The sequence below is a fragment of the Pseudorca crassidens genome, chromosome 3 (genome assembly GCF_039906515.1).
Source record: "Pseudorca crassidens isolate mPseCra1 chromosome 3, mPseCra1.hap1, whole genome shotgun sequence".
NCBI lineage: Eukaryota > Metazoa > Chordata > Mammalia > Artiodactyla > Delphinidae > Pseudorca > Pseudorca crassidens.
The window spans coordinates 156,092,354-156,109,598 of NC_090298.1; the positions used below are offsets into that span (position 1 = coordinate 156,092,354).

Genomic DNA, 17,245 nt, shown 5'->3' on the forward strand with positions numbered 1-17,245 from the left:
GGGATGGACAAAGTGCACAAAATCTGTTTACCGCTTAGGGCTTCTGAAGATCTCAGTCCAGCCCTGGTAAAGAAGGATTCAGAAGCTTCTTCCAAGCTCACATTTACAAAGTGCTGCTACTGATTAGTGATGTCTGTGACATCTTAGATAAGGGAAGCGGTGATTGCATCAATCCTGCCCCACAACCACCAGCCCAGGCTGAAAAATTCTTTTTTCTCTGATAGATCAAAGTACTGGAATTTCAAAAGAAAAAGATAAATTTCTTCTAAGAGAATCGTATTATGTAGGACTTCAAAAGGGGGACTTTGAGCAACACAATGAAATATTTTTCACACTAGATTTATAGGAATCCAAAAAATACTTTTTCTAAGCCTAACTCAGCAAACCCAGTATGGTGAGGGACTTAGTAATGAGATTCAGGTCTGTAGCCACCTTGGAAGCAACTTGCTCTAAGGACTAAAGTAGATGACGGAGAAGGTGATGGATAGTATCTCTGAGACTTAGCAAACTGGTCATCCAGGGCTAAACTAGCCACATGGAAAACTCCTTAGGTAACAAGAAACACTCAGACTTCTCGTCCCCTGATTCAGCAGGCCTTCAACCTGACCTGCGAATTATTGGTTTAAGTTCCCTGGTGGTTCTGATGCAAACAGATGTTTAGGTTATCCATGCTTTTTTTTTTTTTTTTTTTTGCCTCACAGCATGCAGGATCTTAGGTCCCTGACCAGGGATCAAACCCATGCCCCCTGCAGTGGAAGCACATTGTCCTAACCACTGGACCGCCAGGGAATTCCTGCAAACAGGCATTTGGGAACAATACCTGGAACCACCTACCTTCCCTAAATAGTACTTCTCTCAGCCAGACGTTGGATGATCAGATAGAGCAGACAATTTAAGGACCCGTGGAGTTACCGCCTTCCAGGGCAGCCTGGGAGAGCTGTTCCATGTTTACGGGGGGGCGGGGGTATGAGGGAATTCCTCCTCTAAAGATGCCTGAGTGTTAGGAACGGGATCCCTAAGCAATTGCCCACGACCTCATGGGGGATAATGACTATTTGACAGTGACTGACACTGATGTGGAAAAGAAGGTGAGGAAAATCCGAGCCCAGACCCAGAGGCATCTAGACTTGTATGCGAGAGATGGCCTTCGAACACTGTGCATCGCCAAGAAGGTGAGAACAAGTTCCACGCTTAGTGGCTGAAAGGCCTCGACCCTGCTTCTGTCTTTTCTATTTCTTTTTTAGAAGATCCTCAATGTTGGTTGTTTTAATATTTTCAAAATTAGCTATCCTGACCACAGAGACCCATGACTTTGACAATTTTGCTGGGACAAAAATCTGAGTGGGAAGGTTCCTTATTAGTGTGGCTTTGTGGTTCCTTGCTTTCCATTGTCTATGTAACTGATGACCTATAACTCATAATTTTTTAATGTTATAATTTTGCCTTCAAATATCCTTTGAACATTTGCATTATTTGTCTAGATTTGGAATTGGGGAGATTTTATGTGATCACATACAAATCTAGATTTCTGGTTTCTCTTGAAAGTGCAGAGGATCTGGAAAACTGGATCTCCATTCTTGAATAGCTACAAATAGCTAGAGCCATGTAGCAGCTGATCCCTTTGATGAAGGATATATTCTGCTGTGTTCTGGGGTTGGTCATGTTTCCTACCATTCCCGATTGCATTGCCCTTGTCCCAGCTATAGTCAAGTAGATTACCCACCTTATGCCCTTCAGGTCTCTCACTTTGCTGCCCCTACAGGAAAGGAGGCAAAGAGCTATGAATCCCAGAGCTGGGGCATCTAATGAGGCACCTAAAATCAGGGGAGCTATGATGGGCATACATTTCAAGATGGCTAGAAGTGGCTTCTTCTCCATAAATCCCCAGAGCTCTTCATCTCTTTTGTAGGTGCTTAGTGCACCATAAAGTTTAAGAGCACCCGCTTTAAAGCCAGACCTACCAGGAGACAAGTCCCAATCTCACCACGTATCTGTGGTGTGACCTTGGGCAAGTTTCTTCACCTCTCTGAGTTTGGGGATGTTTTTATCTGTAAAAAGGTGCTAGTGTTCCCTACCTCATATAATTGTCAGGGACATCAACTAAGATAACACAGGTACAGCACCTGGGACAGTGACCCGCATTACTATTCTATAAACTGTAATTATATCCTTACCACCTTCTATTTTTTATTTACATTATCTATTCCTATTTTGCCTCCTCTGATGAGACTCTTCTTCCTTGAGAGCAAAAGGCCTACCTGTGTCCCCTTGGTTTTCCCTACAGTGCCGCGCACAGAGGGAAAATTAAAGAATAGTTGATGCTTGAAGGAAAGAGTCATTCATTACTATAAGAGACAGAGAGGGGCTTCCCTGGTGGCGCAGTGGTTGAGAGTCCGCCTGCCGATGCAGGGGACACGGGTTCGTGCCCCGGTCCGGGAAGATCCCACATGCCGCGGAGCGGCTGGGCCCGTGAGCCATGGCCGCTGAACCTGCGCGTCTGGAGCCTGTGCTCCACAGCAGGAGAGGTCGCAGCAGTGAGAGGCCCACGTACCGCAAAAAAAAAAAAAAGAAACAGTGAGGATATAATGCCAACAGAGGGGTCTAAAAGTGCTCTGGACTCCAGATATGCCCTCTAGTTGGATTCTTTCAGCCACTGGGCACCCCCAGCAGCTAGTGGAATGGTCTACCAGGCTATGCAAGATCTGGATGCTTCTCACCTTTCCAGCCTCATTGCTGGTCCTCTCCACCTGGCTTTCCATCCTTAAGCCAACTGGTAAGTTCAAGGGACAGAAAGAAAGCCACGTCCATTGCTATTTCATGGCCTTTGAACTTACCCCTCCCCGTGACAGAAGCCTTCTCGTCATTGGATCTCAGCCAACATGTCACCTTGTCTAAGGGACCTGACGATCCAAATGAAATAACCCCTCTTCCCACAACTATCCCCCTACCCTGTCGTACGCCGTCATATCACCCTCTTTGTTTTCTGTATGGAACTCCTTGACATGATCCATTCTTTTAAATTATTCACTTGGATCATGTCTCTCACCCTCCACTAGCACATAAGCCCAGGCCTGTAGGATTCTTGTCTGTCTCGATCACTGGTATATCTCCGGTGACCAGAGCATCACAGGGGCTCAACAGAAGTTTGATGATAATGGAACACGAAGAACCAATCCTTCATCAATTCAAGACTCAAAAAAAAAAAAAAAAAAATTGAGGGAAAAGCCCCATCTAATTGTACAGTGAAGCTCAAACTGGCCCGTAGGAGGCCCAGCACATGGGCAGGGGGAGGGAGTCACCCAGAGCTGTGAACAAGCCTCTTCTTTCTGCATAGATCTTAAGTGAAGAGGACTTCCAGAGATGGGCCAGTTTCCGGCGTGAGGCTGAGGCGTCCCTCAACAACAGAGATGAGCTTCTCTTGGAGACAGCACAGCACCTGGAGAACCAACTCATCTTACTCGGTAGGTAAAAATAAGTTATCATTACATTTTTAAAAAGGAATGCTGCAAGCTGGAAAGGGAGTTCTTGGCCTTGATTCTGACACTGCTTCAAATGTGTCTCAATTAGGAACCTCCCTGGGGTGCCCTTCCAGGCATTTGGCGCCAATGGGCTGTGCCGATATCCAACCCAGACTCCACACGCAGATTCCTGAGGATGCCCCAGGAGCATTCCTGCACTCCCTGCCGGATGAAGCCTGGTTGCTTCTCCTCCAGTCGTTCAAATGTTTATTGAGCACCTACTATGTGCCAAGTAGCATGCTAGGTATCGTGGCTACAACAGGGAACAAGAGCCGCAGACCCTCACCTGAAACTAACACAACGCTGTAAATACTATACTCCAAAAAAAATTAAAAAAAAAAACAAAACACACAGACCCTGCCCTCCTGGAGCTCAGAGTCTAGCAAAGACACTTGGTTGATTAAACAAGTAATTTCCTCAGAGTGTGATGAGAGGTGGGCTGGAAGATGTACCTGGTGGGATGAAAGCACAAAGGAGAAGGTGGCAACATACTGCGGAGCCAAGGAGGGGTGCAGGACAGCCGGAACTGAGCAGAGAAAAGGAGCTGGTCAAAGGGGGAGGGTGTTCCAGGAGAGGGAAGGGCCCGAATGAAGGCCTGGAGGCAGGAAAGCCTGGGCTGGCTGGGGACTCAGAGGTCTCCTACGGCTGGACCCCAGAGTGCGGGGGAGATCAGCAGGATGCAGGTTATGAAGGGCCGTGTAGATCACAGGCTAAAGCTTTGGAGAGGGGAAGGGGATCAAAGCAGGGACAGATTTGCGTTTTACAAAAATCACTCTGCTGCTGTAAAGATGTATAGAAGTTAGATAGATACTCTCGGGGGAAAGATGGAAAACACCAGCTAAGAGACAGGGTTGGATTTCTGCTGAAGGAAAAGTGTTGCCAAGGGAGAAGGGGGAGGCTTTATTTATCAGACTAATCTCTTCACAGCTTGGGAATAAGATCCCGGAAAGGCGATGCCTGAACAGCGTGCACATACTGGCCATGTGGCAAAAGGCTTCTTTCATCTTGGGAGGCAGTGCTGGCCTGGGGATGAAGGCCACATCTTGGCCCTGTGGTGACCTTGCTGTGTGCCCAGGGACACATCCCCACACCCCTCTGAGCCTTTGCGCCTCCTCTGGCTAAATCACCAAGCTCAGCCAGGCAGGGTTGAAGGGGGAAGACCCAGGGTCGCTGTAGGAAGACGGTAATACCTCTTTATATAAAAAAGGTACCAGCAAGATTTGGTCAGATGGGGGGAAAACAGGAGGAGACAGGTTTGCTCCCCACCTCCTTCGGCTTTTCTGTTTCCTGTGTTTGGACTGCAGGGGCCTTTGTCTGTTGCCTCACAAGGCCCCCTTGAAAGCTGGCCTCGAGAACCCATTTTAACAGGAAGTAGACGGTAGCTAGTCCAGACAGCTCCATCCGGCACCCCGGGCCACCCCCGGAATGTCATCCCATTAGGGCACCTGACCCCCTTCACACCCTCTCCCCTGCGGTTTCTTTTGTTTCAGGGGAGCCTTCTGGCCTCAGCTGGTGAGAAATGCCCCTGAGCCGGTAGTGCATGAAAGAGAACACACTTGTCAGGACCCATGGGCTTCCCTGGCTGAGAAAGGCTCTCACCACCTTCCTGTTTCATTTTCTCTTTCACACAACTAAATGTGTTTTTCCTGCTCTCTCCTTCACCCTGCCTCCCGGTAACACACATCATTTTCAGTCTCACTTTCCAGGCAAACGCTCGGCGGAAAAGATGAGGGTCGGGCATCACTTTTCATGGGTTGGTTTACCTGTGCACTTGGGCCTGAAATATAAAACAGGCACATTTCGGGATAGAGAGGTTTGTTTTCTTCCCTCCAGATGGCTTGTGATGGAGAGGACTAGGGCTGGGAAGAGATTTCATCCTGCCACGAAGAAACTGTCACACCACTAAAAAGCTGCCATGCATTCACACCGAGTCCCACGATATTAAATCAACTTTTCAATATGCATCTAATGTAACTGCTTTGCCAAGCTATTGTCACTCGGGATTATTAAAAGAAATGGCACGCCTGTTCCTGCCCAGAGTGAGATGGGTAGCCATTAGTCTGTGGTCTGAAATGAATCTCAATTTAAATGCAGATTTATTTTTGCTTAATCACTGAGCAGCTATTGGGTATTTGGGTATACAATCATCAAGTTTGGCTCAAAGCTTGAGACCATTCAAAAAATGATGGAATCCGCATGTTTAATGCCCTCTAAGAACGTTATCAAAAACCCAAGTCTCTGTTAATTCTGTGGTGAGCGCTTGCAGAGCAAAGATTCCAGTCTCTCCATATCTTTCCACTCCTATTGCCGCTATGCCAGTCCAGCCACACCAGCTCTCCTCTGTTAGCCCTGAATCTCATCCTGCTTCCTCCACCCTCCAATCCATTCTTGAGAATGATCTTCTTAAAATTCATAACCGATCCCATCACTCTCCAACTTAACTCCCTTTCATAGCTTTCTTTGCTACCAAAAAATGCCAAATCCCTTCATGCCCGATAGGCTCTACAAGATCCAGCTCCACCCCTCCCTGCCTGGCCTCCTCTCTCTCCCTGCTCTGTCTGCCTTTCTGTGTCATCTTCTACTCTGACCTCTGGGCCTTCACACATGCTGATCCCTCTGCCTGGAATTCCCCCTCCTTCCCCACCTTTTGGGTTTATCTCCCAGGTCTGAGCTTAAGTGGCCCTTCCTCAGCAAGGCCTTCCCTGACCTTCCAAATGAAGTTTGGGTCTCCTGATATATGTTTGCCCGGCACCCTGGGCTTCTCTCCTCAAATAGCTCAGTTATAAATCCTTACTCAACAGGCCTTTGAGTACCGAGAGGGTGGGGACCAGCTCTGTCTATTTCACGGCTGTATCCTGGGCATTTAGCACAGCCTAGAACACGGGAGATAAGTTAATAATCATTGCCTGGCTTGATAGGGCTTTGGGGAAATTAAGCAGCTACTTTCTCAACATAAATGTGAGTTCTGCTGTCTCTAATCACTCCAGGAGCCACTGGGATCGAAGACCGGCTGCAGGAAGGAGTTCCAGATACAGTCGCTGCTCTGCAGGAGGCTGGGATCCGGCTCTGGGTCCTGACTGGAGATAAGCAGCAGACGGCAGTCAATATCGCCTATGCCTGCAGACTGTTAGACCAGAAGGACACCGTTTATTCCATTAACACAGAAAGTCAGGTGAGGCCAAAGTAGAGCTCAAATGTCCAAGTGCGGAGCAGCTTCTAGGCCAACAGGAGACGGGATTGTGGGTGGGACTTGGGTACACAGGAGACGCACCCCACCCCCAAATCTTGGAATTCCAAGGGTCCTAGAAGGCATCCAGCCCAATATCCTCGACCCCATCCCCACATATCGTTGGCCAGTCTATTTATATTACATCTAGCAGTACCTAGTAGCAAGTTGTGCCTCTCTTGAATCTCATCCTTGGCCCAGTCTCCCCATTCTACACGTGAGAAACTGAGGACCACTGGAGCTAAGTCACTTGCCCAGGGCCACCCTGGTAGTTTCTGATGGACCAAGTCTAAAATGCTCTTCTCCGGCCAGGCCAGTGCTATTTGCATTATACCAGACTGTTTGCTCACAGATCCTCAATTGTTTCTTATACTTTGGATAAACTTATCCATTGAAAAACCCCAATTGAATAGAAATGATTCTGAGTTTAAAATTTCAGCTCCAATTCCTATGTGCAATTTGTTGCCACAGAATAAAACCTGAAGGAAATGACACGTGAGACCAGTATGTTTTGATGGGATGGAGGAGAGAGAGAAAGATAAGCGAAGTTTGCAAAGTGTAATTTTCAGCCTGAATAGGTTGTGAGTGGCAGGGAGCAAGGTTTGGAGACAGAGGACTGTATAAAGTCTAAAGAAGCGTATTTAAAGTCATAACACAGTTTTATATTTAGGAGGAAAAAAATCTATTTTCACGATGCAAACTGCAGAAAGTGAAGTTCCACTATCTCCGTGGCTGATGAATATGGGAAGTAGGCATTGAGTTGTGTGCTCCTATCAAAGGGAACAGGACTGGATTAGATGTGCGGTTGTAACAAGGAAAGCAGTGGGTTGTGGGGGGGGGGGGGCACCTGGAGACCTAGAACATACCATGGGGAGAAGGATGGAGACAGGGGGGAAGATGGAAGATGGAAAGAACAGCGCAGAAAGAGAGGCAGGAAGGATGATGCAATCTCACTCCTTCACTTTTGCCTGGGGCTGAACTGGACCCAGAAGAGACGTTTACAGGTTTCAATTTGGTTTTCATTCCGTGAAGAATCCACGTACACCTATTTTTTTAAAGAGGTAGTGAATCCTAATAAAAGTGCCAGAGGCCCTTTAGATGAATTGGGAAAATCACTTACTTTCTTGTCAGGTGAACAGATAATGCCATGATTAGATTAAACCCCAATGAATTTTCAAAATGAAACTATTCTCAGGGAAATCTTGGCGTTAATATGATGCCTAGGAAAGAAAGTAATTTGCAGCTGGCTTGAGTGCTTGATCCCTGTAATAGTGTGGATGTCTGCCTGCCCCACTGGCAATGGAAATTCCATTTGCAATGATCATTTCACTCCAGCAGATTCCAGGAGGAGGATATCAACAAGCCTGTGAGTGCTCCTGAGGGGGATAGAGTGGGCTTCTGTGGGTTCTGTTAAATGCAATGCATTCCTGTAGGAAGCGGAAGATGCCTCTTGATTAATTAGCCAAAGTTCCCAAGGAACTGTGGGCCACGTTCCAAGTTGAGCTCAGTCACTGTCAACAATTTTAAAGCTGTCCACAACCCTCCAAGATGGTACCTGAATGTTGGACCCTGCCTACACCCCCAGGCCCACTAAACCTGGAAAATTAGGCTTTCTCATCCCCTTGGGAAAGTAGTAGGTGCAGAGATATGTTAAGACAGAAACTGGGGAAACCTATTCTAAATCTCAGACTTATTTAAACCCCAGTTTAATGTAATTACATATTTGGTGGCTATTTCCTCCAAGGGTTTTAATCTGCCTGATTCAATATAAATTGATTTAGGGCTATGGTTTCTTTGTTATGTATCTTAAAGCTATAAGCAAGCTATGGGACCTGTCTAGAACTCAGGGTTCTCATCCATAACACGAGAAAATTACTAATCCATCACTGGAAATGTTGATCTGTCAAGGAATTTTAGAAGGGACTATACAGTATTAGATAGGAACTGGTAATAGCAACTATTATTGTTATTATTAACAACATATTGAAGGCGTAATATGATCCAGATACCATATCTCTCTGAACTTCGTTCTTCTCATCTGTAGAATAGGGATTAAAAAGATTTATTTCAGAGGCTATTGGGAGGGTTAAGTAAGTTCACAGAAGAACAATACTTACTAGCACTGCATTTATATGAGTTAACAAATTACCCCAAAACTTAGCAGCTGAAAACAGTAAACATTTATTATCCCACAGTATGTGTGGGTTATGAGTCCAGGAGCAGCTTAGCTGGGTACCTCTGGTTCAAGGTCTCTCCTGGGGTTGCAGTCAGGCTATCGGTCAGGGATGTGAGCTCATCTAAAGGCTCAACTGGTTGGGTCATTTGGTGATGGAGAGGAGTCCTTGCAAGCTCACGGGCATGATTATTGACAGGCTTGGGTTCCTCACCACAGGGGCCCCTCTACCGAGCTGCTTCACAACGTGACAGCTGGTTTTCTCCAGGGTAAGCCATTCAAGAGAGAGAGTGAGAAAGATGGCCAAGATTGGTAGCCACAGTCTTTAGATAAACTGACCTGGGAAGCGACATCCCATCACTTTTGCAGAATTCTCTTCATTAGAAAGGAGTCATTAGTCATAACCACACTCAAGGGTTGGAGGTTACACAAGGAAGGACATGAATACCAGGAGATGGAGATCACTGAGAACCATCGTAGAGGTTGCCTGCCTCAGCACCTGACGGATACTGAATGTTAAATGAATGGTAACGATTATGATTATTACATAGAAAATCTGAAATAAGTAAATTCAGAGATTTTATTTTGAAACTTATATTTCCAGTGACTTGCTGCAGTCACATGTTGGAGGAATTGACAGCATACCTCATTTTGTTGCACTTCATTGCACTTTGCAGATACTTTTTTTTTACAAATTGAAGTTTCGTGGCAACCCTGCATTGAACAAGTCTGTTGGCGCCCTCTTTCCAAAAGCATTTGATCACTCTGGGTCTCTGGGTCACATTTTGGTAACTCTCGCAGTATTTCAAACTTCTTTATTATTACTGTATTTGTTACGGTGATCTGTGTCTAGTGTTCTTTGATGTTTTAGGGTACCATGAACTGCACCCATATAACATAGCGAACCTAACTGATAAATGTTGTCAGTGTTCTGACTGCTCCACGAACAGGTTGCTCCATCTCCCCCCACTCTCCTCAGGCCTCCCTATTCCCTGAGACACAACAATATCAAAATTAGGTCAATTAATAACCCTACAATGGCCTCCAAGTGTTTGAGAGGAAGGGTTGCATATCTCTAGCTTTTAACCAAAAGCTAGAAATTCTAGCTTTAAACCAAAAGCTAGAAATGATTAAGCTTAGTAAAGAAGGCATGTTGAAAGCTGGGACAGACCAAAAGCTAGGTGTCTTGTGCCAGTTAGCTAAGTTGTGAATGCAAAGGAAAAATTCTTGAAGGAAATTAAAAGTGCTACTCCGATAAACACATGAATGATAAGAAAGTGAATCAGCCTTGCTGCTGATACAGAGAAAGTTCTAGTGTTCTGGAGAGAAGATCAAGCCAGCCACAACATGCCTTTAAGCCAAAGCCTAGTCCAGAGCAAGGCCCTAACTCTCTTCAATTCCATGAAGGCTGAGAGAGGTGAGGAAGCTGAAGAAGAAAAGTTTGAAGCTAGCAGAGGTTGGTTCATGAGGATTGAGGAAAGAAGACGTCTCCATCACATAAAAGTACAAGGTGAAGCAGCAAGTACTGATGTAGAGGCTGCGGCAAGTTATGCAGAAGATCTAAGATCATTAATGAAGGCGGCTACACCAAACAACAAATTTTCAATGTAGAGAAAACAGTGCTATATTGGAAGAAGATGCAGTCTAGGACTTTTATGGCTAGAGAGAAGTCAGTGCCCGGCTTCAAAGCTTCAAGGGACAGGCTGACTCTGTTAGGGGCTAATCAGCTGGTGACTTTAAGTTGAAGCCGATGCTCACTGACCATTATGAAAATCCTAGGACCTTTAAGAATTATGCTAAAATCTACTCTGCCAGTGTTCTATAAATGGAATAACAAAACCTGGATGACAGCATAACTGTTTACAGCATGGTTTAATGAATATTTTAAGCCCACTGCTGAGACCTACTACTGCTCAGAAAAAAAGATTCTTTTCAAAATATTACTGCTCACTGACAATGCACCTGGTCACCCGAGAGCTCTGATGGAGATGTACAGTGAGATTAATGTTGTTTTCATGCCTGATAACATGACATCCATTCTACAGCCCATGGATCAAGGAGGAACTTCAACTTTCAAGTCATTATTTAAGAAATATATTCCATAAGGTTATAACTGCCATAGGCAGTGATTCCTCTGCTGGTTGTGGGCAAAATAAATTGAAAACCTATGGAAAGGATTCACCATTCTAGATGCTATTACGAACATTTGTGACTCATGGGAAGAGGACAAAATACCAACACTACCAGGAGTTTAGAAGAAGCTGATTCTAACCCTCATGGATGACTTTGAGGGGTTCAAGTCTTCAGTGCAGGGAGTCACTGCAGATGTGGTGGCAATGGCAAGAGAACTGGAATTAGAAGTGGAGCCTGAAGATGTGACTGAATTGCTGCAATCTCATGATAAAACTTTAATAGTTGAGGCGTTGCTTCTTATGGATGAGCAAAGAGAGTGGTTTCTTGAGATGGAATCTACTCCTGGTGAAGATGCTGTGAAGGTTGTTGAAATGACACCAAAGGATTTAGCATATTACATAAATTCAGTTGATAAAGCAGCAGCAGGGTTTGAGAGGATTGACTCCAATTTAGAAAGTTCTACTGTGGGTAAAATGCCACCAAACAGCATTGCAGGCTACACAGAAATCCTTCATGAAAGGAAGAGTCCATCGATGTGGCACACTTCATTGTTGTCTTATTTTAAGAAATCGCCTCAGCTACCCCAGCCTTAGCAACCACCACCCAGATCAGTCAGCAGCCATGGACATCGAGGCAAGACCCTCCCCCAGCAAAAGGATTACAACTTGCTGAAGGCTCAGATGATAGCACTTTTTAGCCATAAGTATTTTAATATATGTACAGTTTTTTTAGACATAATGTTATTGTATACTTACTAAAGATAACTTTTATATGTCCTGGGAAACCAAAAATCTCATGTGACTCACTTTATTTCAATATTCACTTTATTGCAGTGGTCTGGAACCAAACCCACAATATCTCCAAGGTATGCCTGTATATACTGTGTGCCAACCCCAAGTTCCAGCAAGGACTACCTTGATCTCTTTCCCAGAAAAGTGCTTCGGGTATAACCACCTGCTCCTGAGCTACTTCCTGTGACCCCGCTAGGTCCCGTGCACATCCTCTTGCTTGCAGTGCTCAGTTTAGCATCCCCTAAAGGAAGCCTCCAGAATAATGAGCTGCAGTCCTACTCACTCCAGAAGCAATTATTCCAAATATTCTCAGAAGCTTCTAGATCAGGGGTCTCCAAACTTGTCATTTCAGAACAACCTTCACAATTTTTGCCTAAATCCACATATTATCTATACTGTTGTTTATTTAATGATTTCATTTAAATAGACTCACTTTGAACTTTTCAAAACTTATTTTTAGAAGAATTTTTAGCACTAAAGTAAATGAAAAATCATCATCCCTTGCCACGGATAAAAGAACACTGCTAAATAAAGACCCCGTGAACAGAACAATGAAATTAAAATTGATAGTACAGCTGACTGCCACCACTTTTCTCTATCTTTATTTAAAAGTGATGTTTAAACAAGTGAAAGAGGTATTAAGGATATCTTTAGATCCAAGATCTGTCTTTATCTTTGATACAAACAAAAGTAATGGAGGAGAATTGATAAGAGGAAATAATTTCTTCACCATGTTTCAAGGTAAACATCAGAAAAACTCAATAAGACTCACATACCTGGTCAGTTTTTTTTTGTTTTTTGCGGTACACAGGCCTCTCACTGTTGTGGCCTCTCCCGTTGCGGAGCACAGGCTCCGGACACGCAGGCTCAGTGGCCATGGCTCACGGGCCCAGCCGCTCCGTGGCATGTGGGATCCTCCCGGACTAAGGCACAAACCCATGTCCCCTGCATCGGCAGGCAGACTCTCAACCACTGCGCCACCAGGGAAGCCCACATAGTCAGTTTTAACCAGTACGACCAATACATTTATACAAACGGATAAACATGCAATGTATTTTTTCAGTTAAGAAGCCACAATTCGAGATGACCTTGGGCAAGTTACTAAGGATTTCACTGTTTCAATTTCCTCATCTCGAAACTAAAGTCAGTAATACTCACCCTACCTACCACACAGGAATGTTCTGAGGAACAAAGGAGAACAGAAATGACTTGTGAGAAATGGAAAGTAGGATACCAGCATGACACGTTGTCATCATTTGCCATCGTATCAGTATCATTTACTACATTCTGTCATCCCTGTAAAAGGCCCGCATCTTGCTGTGCTATCTCCACTCCCATTCCCAAGCTGTCTCTCCTATTTTGGCCATTAATTTGTTTCCAAATTACTATTGCTTTGATGCTGTTTGAAATATTGCAGAGAAATGTCAAAATCAGAAAGTGAAATCCCGGGTCATCTCTATGGGGGTAGAGTTTTATAACTCCTTAACTAAAGGATAAAGTGACATTTTTAACCTGTTTTTAATGTTGCTTACTGACACCAAATTCATTATTCTGCTCTTTATAGGAAACCTGTGAATCCATCCTCAACTCGGTATTGGAAGAGGTAAAGCAACTTCATGGACCACAGAAGCCGGACCACAAGCTCTCTGGGTTCTTCCGCCTACCTTCTGCGACGCCACCCCCCACCTCAGGAGCTGCAGTTCCAGAGGTTGGATTGGTCATCGATGGGAAGACGTTGAATGCCATTTTCCAGGGAAAACTGGAGGAGAAATTTCTGGAGTTGACCCAGTATTGCCGGTCTGTCCTGTGCTGCCGCTCCACCCCACTCCAGAAGAGTATGCTCGTCAAGCTGGTGCGAGACAGGCTGAGAGCCATGACCCTTTCCATAGGTACCCATCATGCGGAGATGTGGGGGGGACGCTGGGCAAGCCCACTCTGGACCAGAGGTGAGGGGTCACGTATCACCGTCAGGATGCTCAAGCTGAGGGTCGTTGTCTTAGAGGGAGAGAGTTCAACATGGCAATCAAGATGTGGCAGTCAGCAGGTGAGCAGCAGCTAAGCAGGGTGGGCGAGCAAATCCAAGTTCTCAGGATGAGCAGGTCTGCTAAGGAAAAGTCAGGACTTGGATGGAGGCCAAAGGCAAGAGGGGCCTCAAGTTCAGAATATCCAGGTAGCTCAATATACATCCAGGCCCACTCACTTCTGGGATGCCGACCATGTGCCCTTCCATACTTAACACATGGCACAATACCACGCACCTCAGGTGCCTGTGGACTTGATATTCTGGCGAGTGTTGATGGCTGGTGGGGAGATCTAAAAAGTGAAGCTTGTCCCATGTTTAGTGTTGTATATTCATTTCTAAATATAAGACTCTACACAAAGCATACCCTCAGTAAACGCTGGCTTGTTGGTTGTTGAAGAATTTCTCATAGGGGATTAAATTTTAGCCATGGTTGAGGCAGAGAAATGAAGTGTCCTTACTTCAAACCCTCCAGGAACAACCAAAGCTGGTTTACAAGAACCTTCACGATCTGGGCTCCATTATCTGTCCAGCCACCTTCCTCCCCACAACATTCAGCAGTCCATGTCCCAATCACATGAAGCTGCTTACCATTCTCCAGGAGCCTCGTCCTCTCTCGCTTCCTGACTTTTGCTCAAGCCGTTTCCTCTGTAAAACCTCCTCCAATCCCGCCTAACGTTCCTTTACTCCGTGGGCTCCCACAGGGCTCCACAGCACTGTTACGCCTTCAGTGCTGGGCTGCTCAGGAGACCAGAAGTGTCCTGAGTGGAGGGGCAATGTCAGTCTTAACTCAGTTCCATCCCGTGCCCAGCGCGTACCAAGCACACGGTAAACGTTGCTTTTGTGTGAGGACATTCTTACAGATGGTTCAGGTTCTCTTCCTCCTGCAAAGACATGGAAAGAGATTTTCTTTCCTGGCATTTCAAATAAGGGGCCTACTTTACACTGGTGGGTTTTTTTTTTTTTTTTTTTCCTTTTCTCCTGGTCTTCAGGTAAAAGCAGTTCAAAACCAGAAAAAAAAAGAGGGAGTCGGCAGAAAGAATAGAGGCAGCAGAGCTTTAGCAACTGCATCCTAATTGTATTCCCTGAACTGTCCTCTTCCAAACTTCAAGGCAATAGCCCGGGATTGATTCCCAGAGGCGAGGGACTGGCTTCACTGCCGCAGCAGCAGAAACAAAACCAGCAGGGCAAGAAATAGCGGGATTCCACACCTCTGCTTCCACTGCCTTGCAAACAGAAGAGGTTAAAGGGTGGATTTGTTCTGCCATGGGGAAGATGAAAATCATGCACTGCTGTGCTATCAAGGAGAAAAAAAATCATCGTTAGAAGAATAACAGCAACTTACACTGACACAATTTTTGAGCTTAATGAATTTTGTTGCCAGATAATTAGGAGAAGGAAATTTTCTCCCCCAAATCCATATTCTCTCTAGTATCTCATATAAATGGACTTGCAGATCATTATGAGAACCCACTGGAAAAACAGGTGGCGCCAGGAGAAGGAGAAGGATGAAGCCAGTTCAGTCTACAAATCATGGCCGTCAAGCTGAGACTGGCCCACTGCATATTTCTGTAGAGATGCTAAGAATGGTTTTTGTGTTTTTAATAGTAAAATGTGTAAAAACGATTTGCCTCTCAGCAGGAACAGTTGCTCAGTTTTGCTTCTTGGCCCACAAAGCCTAAAATATTTACTATCTGGCCCTTTACAGAAAAAGTTTGCTAAACTCTAGTCTGATGGATAAGGCATCATAGTCTGGAAAAGCCAGGCTCGTGAGGAAGACCTCACTGTTGAGAGCTGTGCCGTCCAACATGGTTGCCACCTGTTATATGTGGCTATTTAAAGTTAAACTTAAAATTAAATAGAAATTCACCAGCCACATTTCAGTAGTCACAGGGGGCTAATGGTTTTCAAATTGGACAGTAAAGATATAGGACATTTCTATCACAGGAAAATCTGTTTGACGGTGCTGGTATAAAAGGTGGCATGTGTGTGTATGTATTTCCATGCCCTAACCTCCAGTTCCCTGAATCAACTGATTCATTGACTGGGAACCCAAAGTGACTCAATGTACCTCAACCTAAAAAATGAGTCAATCCCACGTTCCTCTATTTAGAAACATCACTGAACATTGTCTCTGTCCTTGGACACCACTGACAATCTCTGATGATTTAGCTGTCCAGGATTCCAGTTGTCTTGATATGGTCAGTGTAAGTTATACTGAGTGAGGGGAGGTTTGCTGGCCGTGGAAACAGAAAGATCTTAGTTCCAGGGCTTCCGGGTCCCTTCACTACCTGGATTACCCTTGCCGAGCCCCTGTGTTGCTCAAATTCTCCATCTGCTTCTCAGTGAAGCCCACTGCAACACCTGAGAAGGCCTTTTTGGCAAACTGTAAAGCACTGCCCAAGGCTCACATACCATTGTATTCCCAATACCTAACATTGTACCTAAAAAAAGGACACAATAAGTATTTGGTAAATGATAAAGAAAGAGTAGGGCTTCTTGTCCAAAGAAGAAAAGATCTCTCAGGCTAAAGTCCTGTAGCAATGACTCTTCCTATAGGACTATTCAGAGCAACATTAAAAGGATTCACTTGTGCATAAAATAGGGACGATTCAGTGCCGCTTGTATAAAACTTCTCATTGTCACATAGCAGTTGGACCAGGATCTCATGACCTCTCTCCTTTCAGGTGATGGAGCAAATGACGTAAGCATGATTCAAGCTGCTGATATTGGGATTGGAATATCTGGACAGGAAGGCATGCAGGTATCATTTGCTTCAACTCTACTTGTTACTTTCTTACTCTCCATTATCCTTATTAGTGAGTTAAGCAATTCCCCACAGTCTTGGAGGAATTTATACTGAAGAGCTTTGCAGAATTATCATCTGAAAGACACATATCCTTGCCTATACATAACCTCCATCACCGCATCCCTACTGCCCAGTCCTTCAGAATAAAGAGAGTGATCAAAGATGCTTGGCTTCTTATAGACAGCTGGCGATACCCATATTCTAAAGCCAAATAGTACCTAACCATTCAGGGAAAACAAAGCCTTCCTGATTCCATGCTTCCTCCCTGTAACCTCCACCCACATCCAAGTTTGCAGTGCCCTCTGTGAGCAGTGACAGCTGTAAGGACATCGGAAAATATTTTTCAATTGCCATTTGAGTCGTGATGGCTAGACGGACCTATAAGTTGCTTGGTATACCTTAAAAGTGTACCAAAATTACTCAAATTCAGCTTGGAACAAACATACTAACTGGAGCTGCTAATGTTTCCCATTAAGACAGACCCCACCTTGGGGTTCTGAACCATTAACAACTGTATTCCCACCACCAGTGCAGACATTAGGCGGTGCCTAAATTTGTTGGTGGGGAGGATCGAA

The 17,245-nt window shown here is 45.0% G+C and overlaps 1 protein-coding gene and 1 long non-coding RNA gene across 11 annotated transcripts in view; one reads left to right on the forward strand and one right to left on the reverse strand.

Annotated features, from left to right (window-relative positions):
• ATP10B (ATPase phospholipid transporting 10B (putative)) overlaps nt 1-17,245 on the forward strand; it is a 369,516-nt gene that overhangs the window by 321,740 nt on the left and 30,531 nt on the right. The window contains exons 15-19 of the mRNA XM_067732943.1: nt 1,063-1,172; nt 3,335-3,461; nt 6,506-6,690; nt 13,406-13,730; nt 16,549-16,625. Of these exons, the coding sequence (XP_067589044.1) occupies nt 1,063-1,172; nt 3,335-3,461; nt 6,506-6,690; nt 13,406-13,730; nt 16,549-16,625 (824 nt within the window). The remainder of the gene's footprint in view (nt 1-1,062; nt 1,173-3,334; nt 3,462-6,505; nt 6,691-13,405; nt 13,731-16,548; nt 16,626-17,245) is intronic.
• Nucleotides 1-17,245, reverse strand: part of LOC137222151 (uncharacterized) — a 169,897-nt gene that overhangs the window by 5,982 nt on the left and 146,670 nt on the right. For 8 of the 10 annotated variants that reach the window (XR_010942353.1, XR_010942357.1, XR_010942358.1 and 5 more), the window contains 2 exons: nt 15,073-15,158; nt 13,506-14,745 (listed from right to left, as the gene is read on the reverse strand). This is a non-coding gene — a long non-coding RNA (uncharacterized lncRNA). Of the gene's footprint in view, nt 1-5,019; nt 6,392-13,505; nt 14,746-15,072; nt 15,159-17,245 lie in introns of those variants that run through there. The other 2 variants (XR_010942355.1, XR_010942356.1) reach the window with 2 other exon arrangements.